Below are 19,598 nucleotides of genomic sequence, written 5' to 3'. Positions count from 1 at the left end.
TCCTCCAGAACTCAGGAGGACTGGCCTGCCCCTCTCCTGGGTTCCCACAGCCCCTTCCAGCTCTGACTATAGCACGGGTCAGGGTGTCTTCTGTGATTCTGTACATATACAAGCACACACACATATACATATATAAATACATATTTTACACATGTATATACTTGCCTGGCTCCCCTTCTAGACTGTAAATGCCCAGAGGATGCAGAGGGGGTTGTATTCCTCAATGTATCCTTCGCAGTTCTTACTGTCAGAACCCTGCCCTGCACAAACCTTTCATAACTGTAGGATGAATTGGCAGGTGGGACTCAGGGACCCAAGTGACCCATAAGAAAAGACACAGATGGAGATTCTGTTAGTGGGGTTTTGATGGTTGTCTCCATCAGTGGAGCCTGTATGCCATCCCACATTATCATCTCAGCAGACCCCGGGATCGGGTACTTAATGCCATCTTTCTGATGAGGAGACTGAGAGGCTGTAGGACTCAGCCAGAGGAGCTAGATGGCAGATGGCGGATGGCAGTTTCGATCCTTGCTTCTCAGCAGCAAAGCCTGGCTCTCTCTCCTTCCCTTTTGGTACTTTGCTTCCTCTCACGTGAGACCTTGTCACTGTTCCCTCCTGGCTCCACTCCCTCCAGGCCTAATCGGGCCCCTTTGGCTTTGGGGAGCATATTTTATAAGTCAAGAATCAGAGTACATGTTGACTGACGTTGCTGTTTATACTTCAAAGATGACCGGTCAGAATATCTGAAAGTGGGCTTGTTCTTGAAAACTTGAGTGTGCCTATAGGGCCTGGGTGCTTCTTATGCTTTGGTGTAACTGGCGGGAGCCACTCACCGTATAATACTTTGGGGGTAGCCAACTAGGATGCTGGTATTCTTGTTCTCCCCAGAAGGGAAGAGAGAATTCCTGAGGGAAGGAAATGAATTGCTAGGGACCCAGAAGGAGGCCTCGGAAGGACCACTGTTAATCTCTTCTCCCACCTCCTGTCCGTTTGTCCTCCTGGATTCTCCCCGCTCAGCAGGACCTAATGCCTGTTGCCTCTCAGCCTCAGGCTGCTGCTGCTGCTTTCTCCCTCACTGCCTCGCGGCCTCCCTTCGCCTCCCTTTGTCTGGGGTCTTTGTCTGTGGTCCCTGCGGTCCACAGTCCTCGGCCTCCCCTCCCTTTCTCCCTGGCCTGGCTGCTCCCTCCCTCTCTGCGGGGGCTGGGAGGCTCGGCGAGGGGAGCGGGCTGCGTTGCCATGGTCACATCGAAGCCGGCCGCAGCTGGCCCGGGCAGCTGCTCCTGGGGCTCCGGATGGGCGGACAAAGCCAGGCGGCCTTGGCAGCCCCAGAGCCGGAACCCCAAAGCCCTGAGACGGGGGGGACTGCAACCCAGGAGAACCTTGAGCTGGAGGTGAGAGGGAGGAAGCCAGAGCCCAACCGGGAGGGCAGGAGGGGGACTGCCGCTGGGCCCTCCCCTCTCAGGGAGGGACCGGGTGGTCCAGGCTGGAGGTGTGGTGGGAGGAGGGGAGTGCAGCCGAGCCCACGGGGTGGGGAGGAGGGAAAGGATGGGGAACAGAGTTGGGGCCGAGGTGTGGCAGATGGGCTAGGGCTAGGCTGTTTCCAAGGGGAGTTCTGGGACCCTCGTGCCCTGACACCCGGAGGCAGATTCACTTCAACCTTTGGAATTGGGGCCCCTGTCCCCCTAGTCTGTCCCTTAGTTTTCCCTTCCCATTTCAGCCCCTTACTCTTCTCTTCTCCCAGGTCCCTTCCTTTCAATCCCTATGCTTCGGTCTTCCTCTTCTCCCATCTCTGGATTCCAGCCGCCTCTTTTCCCCTTGGTGTATCTGCTCCCCTTTTGAGGAGGAGATACTCTTCTCTGTCCTCCTCTCTGAGCATCCCTCCCACCCTTTCCTGCCTCCACTCCAGTTCTCTCGCTTGCCCAGCCCTTCTCCCCAAACTCTGGTCTTCCCATCTTCTGCTGAGCGCCCTCTGTCTTCATTCTCCCTTTCTCTCTCCGATCCCCAGTTCCCCTCTACCGCAGCCTAGTTTATCCCCTGCTCTCAGAACTCTCTTGCCGGGGCCTCGTCTCTCTCCATCCCCCAGGCTGCCCACAGCTGAGCTCTGTCCCATCTTCCTCCCTGTGCTACATCATCTCTTCCTCCTCCTCTCAGGCCTCAGTTTCCCAAGTGGACTTGGTGGCATCAAGGCCTGTCTCACACTCCGGGCCTTCTCCACCCCCTCACCCTGCCCCCCCACCCCCCAGAGGATTCTCTCCCCAGCTGCTGACCCAGCCTGCTTGTCCCAGAGGCAGCTGCCTCTCCCAGGAAGGGGACAGCAACTTGTGTGGAGGGCCCATCCTCTCTCTCACTGGTCCTGCTGGGCTTCCCTGTAGTGGCCCGGTGGTCTGCAGGCTGGAGCTGCTCTCCCCTACGTGCTTCGCCTCACATTTTCCCCAGCTGTTCCTCCTCTTTCCTGGGCAGCAGGAAGCCATTGGCTTGAAGGGGAGGGAAGCCCGGAATGGAAGGACGTGGAGGGAGGAGGGGTAGAGGGTCCTCTGGGGGCTCAGGAGGACATGGGGGCCTACTGGAGTTGGGAGTGATTCGGGAGATGTGGGCGGGCTCTGGGGACCACCGACCGCTGTGTGGATACACTAGGTGTGTGGATACACTCAGTCCTGGGTACTACTCTGGGGGCCTGGATGGCAGGGACTTCCCTCTCTGGCCCCTGAGAGTCTCGGCTCAGAGCCTTGCATTCCAGCCGGCTCCAGCCCCCTCTCCGCTGTCACTTGACTCCACTGGGCCCCAGTCCTGCATCCCTCCCACTCCTCTAGCTCTGGGCTGGGATGAGGTGGGCATCACCAACTAGGAATGTCTCCTGGGGACAAGAGGGAGCAAGGGTTTCAGGAGTCTATGGTTTCTTTGACTCTCTGCAGTGGACTCCTCGGTCTGGCACCGCCATGCCACCTGGCCAGGGTCAGCGTGCGCCTGGGGTGTGGAATGTCCCACTGGGGTGTGAGGGGCTGTGACTCCTTCCCTGAGGGATCTGGCGGCAGCTCAGCCCGGCTGCCCGCCCGGGGCTTCCCGGGAACAACAGCCCCGGGAAGGAGGGGCCGAGAGTCCACCCAGGTGAGGTTACTCGGGAAACCTTGGCCCCACCCCCGGCGGGCCCCACCCCCGGCCCGGCCTCTCCGGGCCCAGATTCCCCTGCGGCCGACTCTGGAGGGGGAAGGTACGCCGGGGAACCCTGGGGCTTTGGTGGGAGGGGACAGAGAGGCAATTCTACGGGGCGGTCTGTTAGTGAGTCCCTTAGCAGTTGGGGTTCCCGAAGGTTTGTGGGTTGACCCGGGGTTGGAGTACGTGCCCATGTGTGCCTTCCCCTCTCCCAAGGGCCCATCTCTACCTGGTAGTGCCCTTGTGTACTTATCCAGGACGTCGTGTTTCTTTCTTGGGACTGTTGTCTGGGTCTGCACGTAGGGTGAGTTTCTGTCTACTTGCTCTGAGGTGCAATGGGGCAGAGATCTGCAGTGGCGTGAGGCCCTACCCTACCCTGCAGGTGATTGGCAGGTGTGGGGGGTGGAGAGAGGTGGTGGGCCCCCGGTAGCCCCTGAGCGGGGTGGAACACCTCCCCGCACAGCTCTTCTGTCCTGCCCACCTCACCCAGCAGCTCTCTGCTCTTTCTCTCACTGGATCTGTTTACTCAGTCTCTTGGCACCCAGCTTCTCGGTACCGCTCCTTTTTGACTGTGTGATTTTCTCTTTGCCTCCCTGTCCTCCTCCTCACCCCCGCTGCTCACCTGTCCAGGCCCGTCCTTGCCAGCGATCAGACCTTCTGACCCAGGGTCAGAGCTGCCTGGGCCTGAGGGGGCCCTATCCTGAGGAGGACGCTGAGGCTTTGAGCAGGTAGCCAGGGGAAACAGGGCCTCGGAGTCTGGACGCTAGGGTCCTTGAGAGAGACTGGGAAGGGCCTTGCTGGCTTGTGGGGAGGAACTGGAAGGTGGAAGTCGAGGAACGGGCTGGGAGAGGTGGAGCTGGTCCTCAGGCTGGGCTGGGGTGTAGGGGACCGGAGACTCAGAGCGGTCAGAGAGAAGCCGAGGCTGGTGATGTGAAAAGAGTAGGTCTAGGAGGCCAGGTTGGACAGGTGAGCCCCTCTCCCTTCCCCCATTCAAACTCCGGCGCAGCGCCGGGCCTGTGGGAACGCGCTCCTTCCCTCTGCCCTGGGGCTGCTCCCCTTCACCTCCCTCTCTAGGAACTGAGCCCAGAAAAGGGGGGGGGGTGGGTGGAAGGGGGGGGCCATCGCGTCGTGGGGGCAGGGAGTGTGGGAGGCCCTGAGCGGTCCACAGCTGGCCCTCCTTGCGGCGATCCTCCTTTGTGGGGCTCCAGGGGCTGGGCCGTGGGCGGGTGGAGGGAGGTGGGCGCGCCGAGCTGGTTACCTGGGGGAGGCCGCGGCGCGCGGGGGAATGCGGGTGGGCGTGGCGGGGCGGAGGGGAGCGCGGGGCCGGGAGGGCGGCGCCGGGCGTGGGAGCGGCGGGCGGGGACTGTCCGGCCCGGGCGGGGGAAGGGAGGGCCGCGGCCCGGGCGCGCGGAGAGCCGGCGGAGCGGGGGAGCGGGGAGGGGGAGGCGGCGCCTGGGCTCGAGCCGCCCCAGCCCTGGCTCCTCTCCCCGGAACAGGCCCCCGACAGCTGCTCGCGGGAGCCGCCTCCCGACACCCGAGCCCCGCCGGCGCCTCGCGCTCCCGGCTCTTGGCTCCCTCTGCCTCCCCCTCCCCGCGCCCCGCCGCCGCCGCCGCCGAGGAGGCCCCGCTTCGGGGTCGGACGCCCGGGTCTGCGGCGAAGAGCGATGAGAGGTAGGGAGAGCGGCGGGAGGACCCCGGCGGGGTGGAGGGGCGAGGGCGGCGGCCCGGGACTCCGGGGGCGCGCGGTGGCCCAAGGATGAGGGCATGGCCGGGAAGCAGGACGTTCCCTGGCTGGACTTGGTCGTCCAGCGTTGCTAAGTCAGTCCCTGCCCGCCTCCCCAGCGCTCTGGCTTACTGCCTGAAAATGCGGGCAGGGGGGACACCCCTGACCTCCGAGAAAGTGTGCTCCAGTCTTGAGGAAGGACCCCCTAACTCAGTCTGGAAGGAACTGCACCCCAGGAAAACAGGTGTCCCCACCCCCACCCCCCATCATCTCCAAGCTTTCTGGAGAAGTGGGCCTGTTCTCCCACTGGGCCAGTCTCTGCGGGCACCTACTCACTGTTAAGCCTGCTCACCCAGCCAGCTCCCAGTTGGGCAGCCTGGCCTCAGCCCAGCAGAGAGAGGGCCTGACACCCTAACCTGCCAGCGACAGGCGCTCATTCACGCTGGATGGTCAGTTGGTTCTGCCAGGAGATACTGTCATTGCCCAGTGAGCACCATCCTCAGTGTCCCTCCCCTACTCTGGTCTCCTAAGTGGGGAGGGAAACCAGGGGTTAGCTCTGTGTCTGGCACACTCCCTCCTTTCCAGCCTTCACCCTACAGGTCCCCTGCTGGGTGGACATTCCTTTCCAGCACTTCCACCCCCAGCCAGACTCACTGTTGCTGATGGCACATAGGCGTGCCTGGAATGGAGTGGTACAGTGAAGACAGGTGAAAGCTGAGCCTATGGGAACGTAGAGAAATGGCTTTTTCTTATTGTCACTCCAGCCACCCAAGTTTCCTTCTGTTCCCCAGTCTCTTGACTTCCTTATGGTCACCTTGAGTATTAGTGGGTAGGCTCCAGTTCTCTTGGGATCCTGTGCCCAAGGACCCGAGTGTGTGTGTCTCACACTGTCCTCTGATCATAGGAACGTGTCCATCATGTCAGGTTCACAGGGGTCGGAGGATGGCTAGTCACTAAGTGGACTTGTAAGAATGCAGAGGTGTGGATGGAGCTGATGTGTGCACAAGTGTCTGTGTTTGCCCTGTGGTTGGGGGGGATGTCTGTGTGTGTAATGGATTTATGAGACTGTCTCTGAAAGTCTATGAGACAGAGTTTTGTGTATGTGTGTGCGTGTACCCTACATCTAACCCCGGTGTTTACATCTGGCTCTATAAGTTTGAGTGACCACGTGTGTATATGTGTGTGTGTGTATACAGAGCTCTGTGGGTATTGTCTGCAGTGGGGGTTGGGAGAAGAGGGTGATGGGCTTGCAGCAGAGTGTTCCAGCCCTTGGCTTGTAATTGGTTGTGACGGGGTTGGGAAAGGTCTTCTGGGCCTGTCCTTGGTGCTTCTGACCCAGTGGAGAGAAGTGGGGTGACAGGGTGTCAGAGAACAGATTGCCCCAGACGCCTCTGTGCATTTCTCTGCTTGGCTCTGTGCCCTGCGCTTCGAAGCCTGCTCTGTTTACCTCTTGCTTTGTGTTTCTCGCCCTGTCTCCCCCTGCCTTCTTTCCTCTGTCTTTGTATCTCTGCCCCAGGCTCCTCTTGCTTGCTCCGTCTGGCTGCGATGACTCATCTGGGGTAGGCATGAAGGTTACTCAGGGGAACAAGGGCCCCGCTGTTCCCTGGGGAGGTGGGGGGTGGAGAACAGCACCCAGGAACGCCAGGCTGCCTGCCTGGGGCTCCGGCAGTCTGCTCTGGGTGTCGGCTCCCCGACCCTCAAGGGACCAGGTGTGATGCTTCTGGTTCCAGCTCTCCTTTGATAGCTGGGTCCCCCCACAACTCAGTAGCCCCTCAGCTGCTGCTGCAGCGGAGCTGTGGGGTCTCAGCTGCCTCTTACATTCCTGCCCTAGAGCATTGTGGGAGCAGCTGGAGGAGGACAAAGGGATGGGGGAGTGTCCCCCCACTCCTCCTACCTCCTGGGGTGACCTGGCTTCCCTGTCTTTAGAACCGCCCTCATCTCCAAGGCAACTCAGCCTTTCCCTCTGCCCTGGGCTCTTCCTTCTGAGGCAGCCCTCTTCAGAAACTGGGAACTGGGGGAATAGGATGTCAAGATCTTAGGAAGGGAAAGCAGAGCAGGTAGAGGGGATAGGAGGCTTGGGGCCTGATGGCAGAGAGGGTAAAGGTCGGAGGGGTGGCGCTAGGAGTCCCAAAGAATTCCACAGCCTGGAGAACTGAGTGCTGACCTCTGCTGGGAAGAAGACAGGTCAGGATAGTTTGGTCTGGCTCTGGGCCTGGGACTGAGGCTGGGGAGGGTAGGTACCTGGGTTCATAAGGAGTTGTAGTTGAAATGGTTTTCAGGGGTGGGGTGGGACAAGCTGCCTGGGGCCCAGTGAGGAAGAGCTAGGATCCTTGAGCTGTAACAGGCACAGGTCACCTGGGGATTGCGTTAAAATGCAGATTCTGATTGTGTGGGTCTGAGAGTCTGCATTTCGCCCAAGCACCCAGATGTTGCTGAAGCTGCTGGGTCAGGGGCCAGCAGGGCTGTGGCGGGCACTGAGATTGGGAGATGCTGGGGTCCCCCACTTGTTTGAGAATTCTGGTCTCCTAAGTGGGGAGGGAAACCAGGGTTTAGCGCTGTGTCTGGCACACGGGGAGCATTCTAAAAATACCGCTGATGCTGTTAAACAGCGACTGTTGTGGTCATCTTGCTGCAGTTATCCCCAGAGCAGCCCATTCTGTGTCTCTCGGGTTGTTGGCCATGAGCCAGTCTCCCTGATTGCCCTTACACTAACCTCCCCTCCGCTTATGTCTCTTGCAGAGATGCTGCCCCCGCCCCCATAGGCCCAAGGGATCTGGAGCAATGGCCCCAGGGGCCCTTTCATTTCTACTGCTGCTGCTCTTGGTGGCAACTGGAGATGCTGACATGAAGGGACATTTTGACCCTGGTGAGGAGACTGGCTGTTGGGTCCCTGATGGATGGGGCTTGGGAGACTGAGTTGGTGGCCTTGACCTTCCATACGCCTGTGTTCACCCAGCCAAGTGCCGCTATGCGCTGGGCATGCAGGACCGGACCATCCCAGATGGTGACATCTCTGCCTCCAGCTCCTGGTCAGACTCCACTGCCGCTCGCCACAGCAGGTACCTGGCACACCTGGGGCTGTCCCAGAGGGAAGCCCCTGGGGCTGCTGCTTGTGCTTCCAGCCCTCTGACCAAGTCAAGAGGCTTCTGAGAGGGCCAATGCCAATGGCAAACCACCCTCCCCCCCTTAGTTTCAAGTGTCTGGGTGGGGATTAAATACTGGAGACAGAGGCAGACCTAGGGCCAGGCATCCCCTGTGACCTCCTGCCCCCTCCCAGGCTTGAAAGCAGCGACGGAGATGGCGCCTGGTGCCCTGCAGGGCCGGTGTTCCCCAAGGAGGAGGAGTATCTCCAGGTGGACCTGCGGCGGCTGCACCTTGTGGCACTGGTGGGCACCCAGGGACGGCACGCGGGGGGCCTGGGCAAGGAGTTTTCTCCCAGCTACCGACTGCGTTACTCCCGGGACGGCCACCGCTGGATGGACTGGAGGGACCGCTGGGGCCAGGAGGTGAGGCTGGCGGGGATAGCTCCGGAAGGCTGGGTCCCCTCTGTGCCCCAGCTGTGTGCTATACACTAATGACTCTGCAGTGTGTGCCCTCTAGCCTGGGCATCTCCCCTGAGCTCCATCAAGTGCTGCAAACCTGACCACTTCCCACCTAGATGTGTAATAGGCTTCTCAAACTTACCATAAACTTCTCAAGCTGAACTTGATCCCCATTCCCACCCCAAACCTGCTCCGCCCCCAGCATTCTCCAACTCAGGAAATGGTACCACTGTAAGCTAAGATGCTATCCCCGATTCCTCTTTTCTTCCCATCTCCTACTTTAAAGCATCAGCAAGGCAAGTCTGTTCTGCCTCCATGATATTTCCTGAAATCTACTCATTTCTTAGCACCTCCATCTCTACTGCCCCAGGCCAGGCCCCACCATCCCCTGCTTAGACGAATGCAGTAGTCTCCAGACGGCTCTCCTTGCTTCTTTCTCTCCTGAAGTCATTTTCACCTGGAGGCTACATCCAGGGTGCCTGAGAAAATGCCAAGCAGATGCGTCAGGCCTGGCTCGCTCCCTCTGCTGGCTTTCCTCCCCGCCAGCACAAAAGCTGAGCTCCCTACTGGGTGCAGAAGCTCAGCCCAGGCTGGCTCTTGTCCACACCCCTTAGTCCTCTCCCTGTTCATACAGGCCATGCTGGTTTTCTTGCTGTTCCTGGAACACTCTAGGGCTCACCCCACAGTCTCAAGACACCTTCACTTGCCAGTCTCTGTGCCTGGAAAGCTCTCCCTCCCCAGCTGTGCCCAGGCTTTCCTCCTTCCATTCAGTTCTCCCCCAAGATATCACCTCCTGAGAGCCTTTTTCAACTCCCCACTTCCTGCTGCCTCTTGCTTGTGTAGCTGTCTCTCCTCCTGGACTCTCAGTCCTACAGGGGAGGGATGGATGCTCACCCCTGGAGGCTGTGCCTGGCTGGTGCAGAGTTAGTGCTCAGCCAGTGGCTGCTGAGTGAACAGAGGGATTGGGATGAAGGAAGAGGGAAGCCAGAGCAGGGGTCCAGAGCTGCAAGGGCCTGGGTAGAATCCGGGCACAACAGGATGAGCGGAGCCAGGCAGGGAAGGGATGGGAGAGCTGACGCTGGAGGTCAGGACAGACCGTCAGGCTGGGAGTGGTGTCAGAGGGCTCTGCTGCAGCCCCTTGTCTTACTGAAGGCCCAGCTGTACTCCACTGCCCCAGATGCTCGGTCCCACCCTTTGTGGGTCTCTCTGTGGGCCACTGTGGGCTGGGCCAGGAAGCCGCTGGTGGCTGGGAAGTTAGATCTGATCTGGAGCCTCCTTCTCCCATCTATCCCATGTCCTGGCCCACAGGTGATCTTAGGTAATGAGGATCCTGGGGGAGTGGTGCTGAAGGACCTTGGGCCCCCCATGGTGGCCCGACTGGTTCGCTTCTATCCCCGGGCAGACCGGGTCATGAGCGTGTGTCTGCGGGTGGAGCTCTATGGCTGCCTCTGGAAGGGTGAGTGTTCAGACCCCGAGGATTCATTCCTGTCCTGGGGATGGGGGAGCAGGGATGGGGAAGCGAGGTGTCCAGGATCCTCTCTCCTGTTGGGAAGCTGTCCCTATGAGTGAGGAAGGGACAGGCAAGCATTGCCTCTGCCATGCCAGTGGCCTGTGGCAGCACTTGAGAGAGGGGTCTGAAACCCACCCAGGCCTGACACGGGTGGGGGAGGGAGGCTAGATGTTCTGTGCCCCTAACGCCCCTCCTACCCCCACCCCAGATGGACTCCTGTCTTACACAGCCCCTGTGGGGCAGACGATGTACTTATCTGAGGCCGTGCACCTCAACGACTCCACCTACGATGGATATACCACGCACACTGTTGGCGGGTGAAAGAAGCGGGCCCCGCAGGACACGGAGCCTGGGGTGGGAGGGTGGATGGTGTGGGTGGGGCAGGGGTTTGGTTAGCTGTCTGGGCAGGGAGAGGGCGGAACTGCAGAGAGGGATGGCTTGGGTGGGGCCTCCAGGGACAGAACCAGGATTGAGGGGTAGCAGGGTGGCCACTAGCTCATGTGATACTTGGTGCAAATTAGGAAAAGGCGAAGACACTTAGCTCCATTGTAAATTGTCACAGTAAATACACACATGGTGGGTTGAGCAGTGTCCCTTAGAGGCGGAGCCTTCGTGTAGCATGTGACTGCAAGGTGCTCCACCCCGCCCTCCTCCCGGGGTGTGGAGAAGAGAGAGCTGTGTGAGCTTGGGACGGGGTCGGGGGTTGCTGGGCCAGGCTAGCCAGACCACTGGGAGGCAGGGTTGTAGAGCACCCAGACAGGTGACACTTTCTTCTCTTCCAATCTCTTCTTCCTCGGCCCCCTGCCTGCCAGGCTGCAGTACGGAGGGCTGGGCCAACTGGCAGATGGTGTGGTGGGGCTGGATGACTTTAGGAAGAGCCAGGAGCTACGAGTCTGGCCGGGCTACGACTATGTGGGCTGGAGCAACCACAGCTTCCCCAGTGGCTACGTGGAGATGGAGTTTGAGTTTGACCGGCTGAGGGCCTTCCAGGCCATGCAGGTGGGTGCAGCCAGCTCCCAGGGTAGGCTCTGAGACCACGCTGGGTTCCCTGGGGTGCCTGCTTGGGCTCTCCTTGCCTGAGGGCCTTCCAGGCCATGCAGGTGGGTGCAGCCAGCTCCTAGGAAGGGCTCTGAGACCAGGCTGGGTGCCCCGGGGTGCTCGCTCGGGCTCTCCTGGCCTTGACCTTGTGTCCCTCCTCCCTTTCCCCCAGGTCCACTGTAACAACATGCACACGCTGGGAGCCCGCCTGCCCGGTGGGGTGGAGTGTCGCTTCAAGAGGGGACCGGCCATGGCCTGGGAGGGGGAGCCTGTGCGCCATGCTCTGGGGGGCAGCCTGGGGGACCCCAGAGCCCGGACCGTGTCAGTGCCCCTGGGCGGCCGCATGGGCCGCTTCCTGCAATGCCGCTTCCTCTTTGCGGGGCCCTGGCTACTCTTCAGCGAAATCTCCTTCATTTCCGGTAAGCCCCTGGTCTCTGCCCAGTTCCAGGCCCCTGGGATTGCTAACCTGTAGTGACCCCAAATAGTCATTCTTGGCACCAGCTTCTCCCCACAATCCAGCAACTAAAAGGTTAACACCTACCACGGCCACAACCCTCCAGGATCCTATCCTACTCTCCTTCCCAGTGGGCTGCTGCTACACTGAGTATCAGCCCTGCAGCCTGTTTAGTTGTTCAGTCGTGTCTGACTCTTTTGAGACCCCATGGACTGCAGCCCACCAGGCTCCTCCGTCCATGGGATTTCCCAGGCAAGAATACTGGAGTGGGTTGCCATTCCCTTCTCCAGTGGTTCTTCCTGACCCAGGGATCAAACCCTGGTCTCCTGCATGGCAGGTGGATTCTTTACTGCTGAGGCACCAGGGAAGCCCTGCTCCCGCTTCTAACCAAACAGCAGGTCATTCCTTGGCTCTCGTGCATGTGGGCCTCCCTTTGGTTGCCCCCTTATCTGACTCTCTCTTTTTTCTCCCTTCTCCCCAGATGTTGTGAATGACTCCTCCCTGGCTTTGGGCGGCACCTTCCCACCAGCCCCCTGGTGGCCACCCGGCCCCCCTCCCACAAACTTCAGCAGCTTGGGTGAGCAGCCCTCGGGCCCCCTTAAAGGCGTGTGGGTCCTGTGCCACCAGTCGTCCCTGGGGCCCCCGCAGCATGGGTGGGGGTTTCTCCGGTGGTCCTGACCCTTGTGCTCCCCCCGCCAGAGCTGGAGCCGAGGGGCCAGCAGCCTGTGGCCAAGGCCGAGGGGAGCCCGACTGCCATCCTCATCGGCTGCCTGGTGGCCATCATCCTGCTGCTGCTGCTCATCATTGCCCTCATGCTATGGCGGCTGCACTGGCGCCGGCTTCTCAGCAAGGTGGGCAGTGGGGGGATGGGTGGGATGCGGGGGCAGATAGTGGGACTCCCGTAGGGGTTCGGGGTCCAGCAGGGACCACAGAGTGCAGTCGGATGAGAATAATTAGAGGGAGGCTTAGTAAGGAACCCACGTCGAGAGACATGGGCAGGGGGTATGTAAATCAGAAGTAGTGCAGTTCCTAGGGCCTGCTCACCGCAGTGCTGCCTCCATCCCTGGGCCTGTGGGTGAGAGGAAGAGGCAGTGACCGGAACCCAGGAGGAATCTAGGAGGAGTGTGGAGAGGGCGCCTGAGACGGGCATCTGACATAGGTGCCAGGAGGCAGCTCACCTGGGTCCATCCCTTGGGGCGAGGCTGGGAGGCTAAACACCCTGACCTCACTTCCTGCCTATTCTCCAAACTCCTGCTGGGGCCCCTCTCTGGCCAACCCAGACCCGGCCCGCTGATGGGGCCCACACATCAACCTCTTGGGGCAGAAGCCCAGTGGGAAAAGGTGGCGAGTGGAGCTAGAGGGGCGACTGGAAGAAGTGGGGCACACCCCCACCCCTGCCCACATCTTCTGGGTGAGAGTCCAGTGGTGGTGATAACGTGTTAAAGTTGATAGTTGTGAACTGGTAGGATTTGGGTTGGAACCCCACTGTGGGACTTAAATGCACCAGAGCCTGTTTCTTTGCCGGTGAGATGGAGTAATAGTAGACATGATACAGGCCTGTAGTGAGGACTGAAGGAGGGCACAAGGGTAGCGCAATTAACAAACAGCTGAGCAGTGGCTGCGCTTAACGTTTCCTGTTCCCCACGACAAGGCCGAGCGTAGGGTATTAGAAGAGGAGCTGACAGTTCACCTCTCTGTCCCCGGGGATACCATCCTCATCAACAACCGCCCAGGCCCCCGCGAGCCACCCCCTTATCAGGAGCCGCGGCCTCGTGGGAATCCCCCCCACTCTGCTCCTGGTGTCCCCAACAGCTCTGGTAAGACCTGCCTTTCCCCAGTCCCACCTCCATCCTCTGCCTGTCTTCCTAGTGTATCCTTTCCTCTCTCCTTTACCGTTCCTTTCTTTTCCTTTCCCAGTTTCAACTCATTTTCTTATTTCTGTGTCCCTGGTCCCAGCCCTCTACGTTACTCATGTCCCTACCGTATAATTTCCCTCCGGAATTTCCCACAGTTCCCAGCGCTCTCATCCTGTTACTGTGTCCCCCACACACCCCAGTCTCTTCTCATTGTGTCTTTCTGGCTCCTCTCCTCTCCTCGACTCCCCATGTTCATTCTGTCCGTCTATCTGTATTTATATATCCATTCTGTCATTTTTCCATCTGTTTGTCCATCCATCCATATATACTCATGCATCCATTCGTCCATCCATCATCCGTTCATTAACCATTCATCATCTGTTTGTTCTTTTATCATCTATCCATGCACTCACTCTCCATCCATCCACATATATTCATCCATCCATCTACCCATCCACCCATCACCTATCCGTCCATCCATCACCTATCCGTCCAGTTATCCAGCACTCTCCAGATCCTTGTTTTACACCGTCTCTCATAGTATATTCAGTCTCATCAGCCCTAGTCTTGCCCTGTTCTGTGTCTCCCTGTCTGTCTAGCCTTGAGTCTCATCCCTCCCCCTTGTCTCCCCCCGCCCGCCCTCTGTCTAGCCTTGAGTCTCACCCCTTCCCCGTGTTTCCCCCCCTCCTTCTCCCGACAGCGTTGCTGCTCTCCAATCCAGCCTACCGTCTCCTTCTGGCCACTTACGCCCGCCCCCCTCGAGGCCCGGGCCCCCCCACACCCGCCTGGGCCAAACCCACCAACACCCAGGGTAAGCCCCTCACCCCTAGGCTCTGCCAGGCTCCTGGTACCTCTACTGGGGCAGGGAAAGTCCTCAGACCTTGCTCTCCCTCCTCTCCCGACTGTGGCCTCTTCTGCTCTCCTGAGCTCCCAAGGAGGAAGCTTTTATGCCCATAGCGCTCTTCTGCTGCTGCTTGCTCCTTTTTAAGGCCGCCCCCTTGAGCTGAGGAGTAGAAAGCTCCCTGGTTCTCAGCTCAGTTCCCCTCCTCCTGTCACACCCATCTCTTGAGCTCCCAGAGCCAGAGAGGATGCAGCGGTGGCTCCAGGCTCTCTGTAACCCCTCCTTCACTCTGCCCTCTCTAGAGCTGCAAGGAGGCCCTCTCCCCGACGTGTCCTCTCTCTGCTCACGCCCCCTCCCTTCCGTCTGCTCCTCCTCTCCCCTGTGTTGCCTTCTTGTCGCCCCTTCCCCAGGGCTAAGCGGGGACAGCTCTGCTTCCTCTCATGTCTCTAGACTCCATGTTGTGCAGGCTGGGAGGCACTGTTCTCTCCCTCCATGTGCCCCTGTCTCTCCTTGTCTCTGAGCTTGGTGTGTTGGGCCAGGGAGGGTTTGGGTAGCCATGGCAGAGAGGATGAAAGGATGCAAGCAGGGGGTAGCCCAGTAACATGAATGGCAGTGGCCGGCGGTGAGTGGGACAAGGGTTTGGAAAATGGAGAGTCACCAGATGGCTGGGACCATCCTTCTAGTGGTGGGTAGAGGAATTCCATTTTCAGCCAAGACTTTTTCATGGTCCTGGACTGTGCTAGGATCTCTAGAGAACATGAGTTCATGACCTTCTTTGCTTATCCATTTCCACTGCCTTGAAAGCTCTGTAGCAGCTCTTATCCCATGCCAGCGCCTCCTCTGTTTTGAGTCTGCTGGGTGGAATACCAGGAAGTGGAGGGTAGACCCCGTCTCTCACCTACCTGGGAGGCAGGGGATGAGGCCTCTGGGCGGTGGGGGATGTGGAGAACCTTGCCCCTCAGGGGCTGTTTTTGATGCCTCTTTCTGTCTTCTTTCCCTCACCCCTCCAGCCTGCAGTGGGGACTATATGGAGCCTGAGAAGCCAGGTGCCCCGCTTCTGCCCCCACCTCCCCAGAACAGCGTCCCCCATTATGCCGAGGCTGACATTGTCACCCTGCAGGGCGTCACCGGGGGCAACACCTATGCTGTGCCTGCGCTGCCCCCAGGGGCGGCTGGGGATGGGCCCCCCAGAGTGGATTTCCCTCGGTCGAGGCTCCGCTTCAAGGAGAAGCTTGGCGAGGGCCAGTTTGGGGAGGTAAGTAGGATTCCTCTCCAGCCGTCTGCAGTGTCTGCCTCTCTCTGGGGCTGCATGCCACAGCCAGGCCTCCCCTTGGCCAGGAGCCTGTCCTTGGTGGCTATGTTGTCCCAGTGGGCCCTGTCACCTTGGTGAACCTCGAGGCTCCTAGCAAATCGCCTTCTTCCTCTAGGTGCACCTGTGTGAGGTAGAGAGCCCTCAGGATCTAGTCAGTCTTGACTTCCCCCTCAATGTGCGCAAGGGACACCCTTTGTTGGTAGCGGTCAAGATCCTACGGCCAGATGCCACCAAGAACGCCAGGTGAGGACCAGGGATGGCGTCTGGAAGGTGAAGAGTGAGAAGTGATCAAGAAGAAACCTGGAACAGTGGGGAGATTGGCTGGGAGCTAGTGAGCAGGGGTGCAGGGTGCTAGTTTAGAAACTGCAGGGCAGCCCCTCGCTGTCCTGCCACCTTCTCCCTGCTTCTCCAGGAATGACTTCCTGAAGGAGGTGAAGATCATGTCGAGGCTGAAGGACCCAAACATCATCCGGCTGCTGGGCGTGTGTGTGCAGGATGACCCGCTCTGCATGATAACCGATTACATGGAGAACGGCGACCTCAACCAGTTCCTCAGTGCCCACCAGCTAGAGGACAAGGCGACGGAGGGGGCCGGGGATGGGGAGGCGGCCCAGGGGCCCACCATCAGGTACACACATAAGGGGGTCTCATCTGCTCCCCTCGCCCCAGCTCAGCAGGAAAGGGGAAGCACGGGGTGGGCAGGCAGGTAAGGTTCCAGGAGGGGGCGTGGGATGAGACACACGTGGCCGTGTTCATCTGGAACTTGAGGGGCAGGAAGGCGGGAGATGATGAGTGAGGGTGGTGCAGGTCAGGAACTGCCCTGTGCGCTCTCTCCCCCACTCTCTCTCTGCCCCTGAGTGCAGGCTGGGGAGCATAATAAACATGGTGCCTCTTTGGGGTCGGGTGAGCATAGAGAAAGGTTGAGTGGACCTCCACCTGGACTTTCCATCTCTGCCCCAGGAGGAGGGAGAACCCAATCCTGGGAAGCGGGCTCTCCTTCATCTCCCAGCAATCTGTGAGGTGGGCATGAGTCTAGGGCTGCCCCATGACCCTCTGTTGTCGGCTCCCGTACCCAGCTACCCGATGCTGCTGCACGTGGCGGCCCAGATCGCCTCGGGCATGCGCTATCTGGCCACACTCAACTTTGTGCATCGGGACTTGGCCACGAGGAACTGCCTGGTTGGGGAAAATTTCACCATCAAAATCGCCGACTTTGGCATGAGCCGGAACCTCTACGCTGGGGACTATTACCGTGTGCAGGGCCGGGCGGTGCTGCCTATCCGCTGGATGGCCTGGGAGTGCATCCTCATGGTGAGAGGCCCCTAGAGAGGCAGGCAGGGAGGGGAGGCTGGGGCAGCACTGACTGCCACTCGGAGCTCTGGGAACTCGTTCAGTCCACCTGCCTTCCCTGGACTGCAGTCTTCCTCATCACTAAGATGAAAGTTTGGGCTAATGTTCTATAAGGTCTCAAGGGACTTGAGGAAGCAAGGAGTTATGGTGTGATGGGAAGCAGTCCAGGAGCCAAGATCGAGTGTGAGAGATGGAGTCAGGGTAGCAGAGAGAAAGGAAGATAAAGAAGCTAGAGACAGACTGGGAATCAGGACCAGAAAATGGAAAGAAAGATGGATAGAAACAGGAAGAGGTGAGGCGAGGACTGGAGCAGCAGAAGGAAGGCAAATCCAGAGGAGAGGAGTGGGCTTGGTGGGAAAGAGGCCCAGCTAAGGAGGGTGGAGTGTCGGGGGCGGGAGGGAGGGAGTGTGGTGGGTGGTGATGCTGAGTGGACATGGGGTCCCAGTGGGGAGAGCAGGAGGGTCTCTGTTGTCTGATGGCTTTCTCTGCCTCTGTTGGTTTACCACACACCAGGGGAAGTTCACAACCGCCAGTGACGTGTGGGCCTTTGGGGTCACCTTGTGGGAGGTGCTGATGCTCTGCAGGGCCCAGCCCTTTGGACAGCTTACCGATGAGCAAGTCATCGAGAATGCAGGGGAGTTCTTCCGGGACCAGGGCCGGCAGGTGAGAGCAGAGGGGAGGGAAGATGGGTCTGAGGGGCTGGGAGGCCCAGAGCCTGTCATCTTAGGGACTAAAGACCATTTGCCTGCCTTTCATCCATGCTGCCACAATGCAGGTGTACCTGTCCCGGCCCCCGGCCTGCCCGCTGAGCCTGTATGACCTGATGCTCCGGTGCTGGAGCCGGGAGCCTGAGCAGCGACCACCGTTTTCCCAGTTGCATCGGTTCCTGGCAGAAGATGCGGTCAACACAGTGTGACTCACAACACCCAGCCACCCTCCTCGGGGAGGATTCAGGGGAGGCCAGTGCACTAAACAAGAGGAGCTTATGGCACCCCCACTCCATTCCCCCTCCCGACCTCCCTTCACCTCTGAGAGGCAGTGTGGCCGAAGGTGGGCTGGCCCTGCCAGGGAGCTGATGCCCTCCCTTCCCCGGACATGCTCTTATGCCTCCTTCCTGCTCCTCTCCTAGAAGCCCCTGCCGCCCACCCAGCTGGCCCTGTGGATGGGATCCTCTCTGACCTCCTTGAGCCATCCCTTGGGGGAGGCTGGGAGAAGATATAGGGCAGACACTGGACCTGGCCCACTGGCGCACCTGGGCCCCACTGGACAACACTGGTACCTGGAGAGAAGGCTGCTGCCCCCAGCCTCTCTCTCTCCGTCACACACTGGACCCCACTGGCTGAGAATCTGGGAAGTGAGGAGGACAAGAAAGAGAGAAGGGGGTTCCCTTGTATCTCCTCCTGGAATTGCCCTCAGCTTTGGCCTTTCCCTCCTCCATTCTCTGAAACACTGGACTTGGGGGTGATCCCTACCCCCACCCTTCCGCCTCCCCACCTCCCACCTGCCGTGTTGTAGCTAGAACTTCTCCAAGCCTGTATGTTTCTGTGGAATAAGTATTGGGATTAGGGGGGAAACTGCAATGGCCTGTGGCCCTGGGGTTGGACATCTCTATCGTAGCTGCCACGTTGGTTTTTCTATAATCACTGGGGTTTGTACATTTTTGGGGGGGAGAGACACAGATTTTTACACTAATATATGGATCTAGCTCAATGCTATTTTAATCCCCTGCACTAGGCAGGTAATAATAAAGGTTGAGTTTTCCACAGCTGCGAGTGGGCTTCTTGGGGTTTCGTCAAAATCTGCCTCCTGCTCCCCCACAACCCATTTCCTTTCTTCCTTCCCCCCTTTTTTCCTTCTTCTCCCTATTCCATTTCCTAACATGTTTTGCCCAGCAGAGTGTTCTGTTTCTGCATAAGTCAGACCCTTGCCTGTAGGACCTCAGGTCCCACATGAATACGGAGGTCTGCAGGAGGCCTAGAGGCAGGCCTGACCCATGGACCCCTTTGGCAGTCTGGAGAGGTCTACTGATTCTTCCTCAGAATTATGTTATAAAACCTGTTTAAAAAACATTACATATATATATATATATATATATATATACATACATATATGGAATATATATACACATATACAATTATGACTACATGTATATAAAACAGGAAAGCAATTGAAAGTTGACCAAAATGTTAATAAGAGATATAGTAATGCTTTAAAAAGTACTTAAGACCTAGCAGCAGGTATAATAATTACTGATATTTTCAAAAAAATAATAAGCATAAATGATATTCTGAGATTTCTACAGCTGTAGTGGGATATGAAAATAGCCATAGTGTCTATCAGTGACAAGTCACAGGTACTGCTAATATACTGGGGCTTTTGCTCAGTCACACTTGGAGGAAATGCTAAGTTTCGGTTCAGTTCAGTTCAGTCGCTCAGTCGTGTCCAACTCTTTGCGACCCCATGAATCGCAGCATGCCAGGCCTCCCTGTCCATCACCATCTCATGGAGTTTACTCAGACTCACGTCCATCAAGTCCGTGATGTTAGAGGATAATAAAAATAGAGGTGTAATTTTTTTCTTGCCGAAATTCTAGGAAACCCTCCCACGTCTTGGATCCCTGGGTCTGGAAGCCACAGGTAGAGAATCCCTGGATTAGACTGATCAAGTGTGCAAATAACCCAACAGGTGTGAACTGTTTGAGAGCCAAACCAAGAGCATAAATGATCTCAGAGGCCTGGAAGAATGAGCCACAGCCACCAGGAAAATGTTTAACAAAGAGTTCAAATTTGGTTGGAATGAAAACAAAAAAATTCACTGCAAAT

General features: G+C 58.5%; 1 protein-coding gene across 22 annotated transcripts; it reads left to right on the top strand.

The window, feature by feature from the left end:
* Nucleotides 1–1,242: 1,242 nt before the first annotated feature.
* On the top strand, nucleotides 1,243–18,541 carry DDR1 (discoidin domain receptor tyrosine kinase 1). 22 transcript variants are annotated; one of them, XM_060403318.1, is made up of 21 exons: nucleotides 1,243–1,391; nucleotides 2,913–3,105; nucleotides 3,781–3,878; nucleotides 4,647–4,821; nucleotides 7,613–7,739; nucleotides 7,830–7,932; nucleotides 8,151–8,379; nucleotides 9,724–9,871; nucleotides 10,134–10,242; nucleotides 10,738–10,924; nucleotides 11,136–11,382; nucleotides 11,899–11,994; nucleotides 12,117–12,268; nucleotides 13,069–13,234; nucleotides 13,974–14,084; nucleotides 15,125–15,369; nucleotides 15,542–15,669; nucleotides 15,839–16,054; nucleotides 16,503–16,737; nucleotides 17,290–17,439; nucleotides 17,552–18,541. In XM_060403318.1, the coding sequence occupies exons 5-21, from the start codon at nucleotides 7,655–7,657 to the stop codon at nucleotides 17,690–17,692; spliced, it is 2,748 nt and encodes a 915-aa protein (XP_060259301.1). In that variant the 5' UTR covers nucleotides 1,243–1,391; nucleotides 2,913–3,105; nucleotides 3,781–3,878; nucleotides 4,647–4,821; nucleotides 7,613–7,654; the 3' UTR covers nucleotides 17,693–18,541. The 22 variants fall into 22 exon arrangements, with proteins under 22 accessions (XP_060259301.1, XP_060259302.1, XP_060259307.1 ...); XM_060403319.1 differs by lacking the exon at nucleotides 2,913–3,105; XM_060403324.1 differs by lacking the exon at nucleotides 3,781–3,878.
* Nucleotides 18,542–19,598: the final 1,057 nt, after the last annotated feature.

Source organism: Ovis aries, chromosome 20 (genome assembly GCF_016772045.2).
Source record: "Ovis aries strain OAR_USU_Benz2616 breed Rambouillet chromosome 20, ARS-UI_Ramb_v3.0, whole genome shotgun sequence".
Taxonomy (NCBI): domain Eukaryota; kingdom Metazoa; phylum Chordata; class Mammalia; order Artiodactyla; family Bovidae; genus Ovis; species Ovis aries.
Note: the sequence above shows the minus strand (reverse complement) of the source record. Positions and strands in the feature narration are given on the sequence as shown.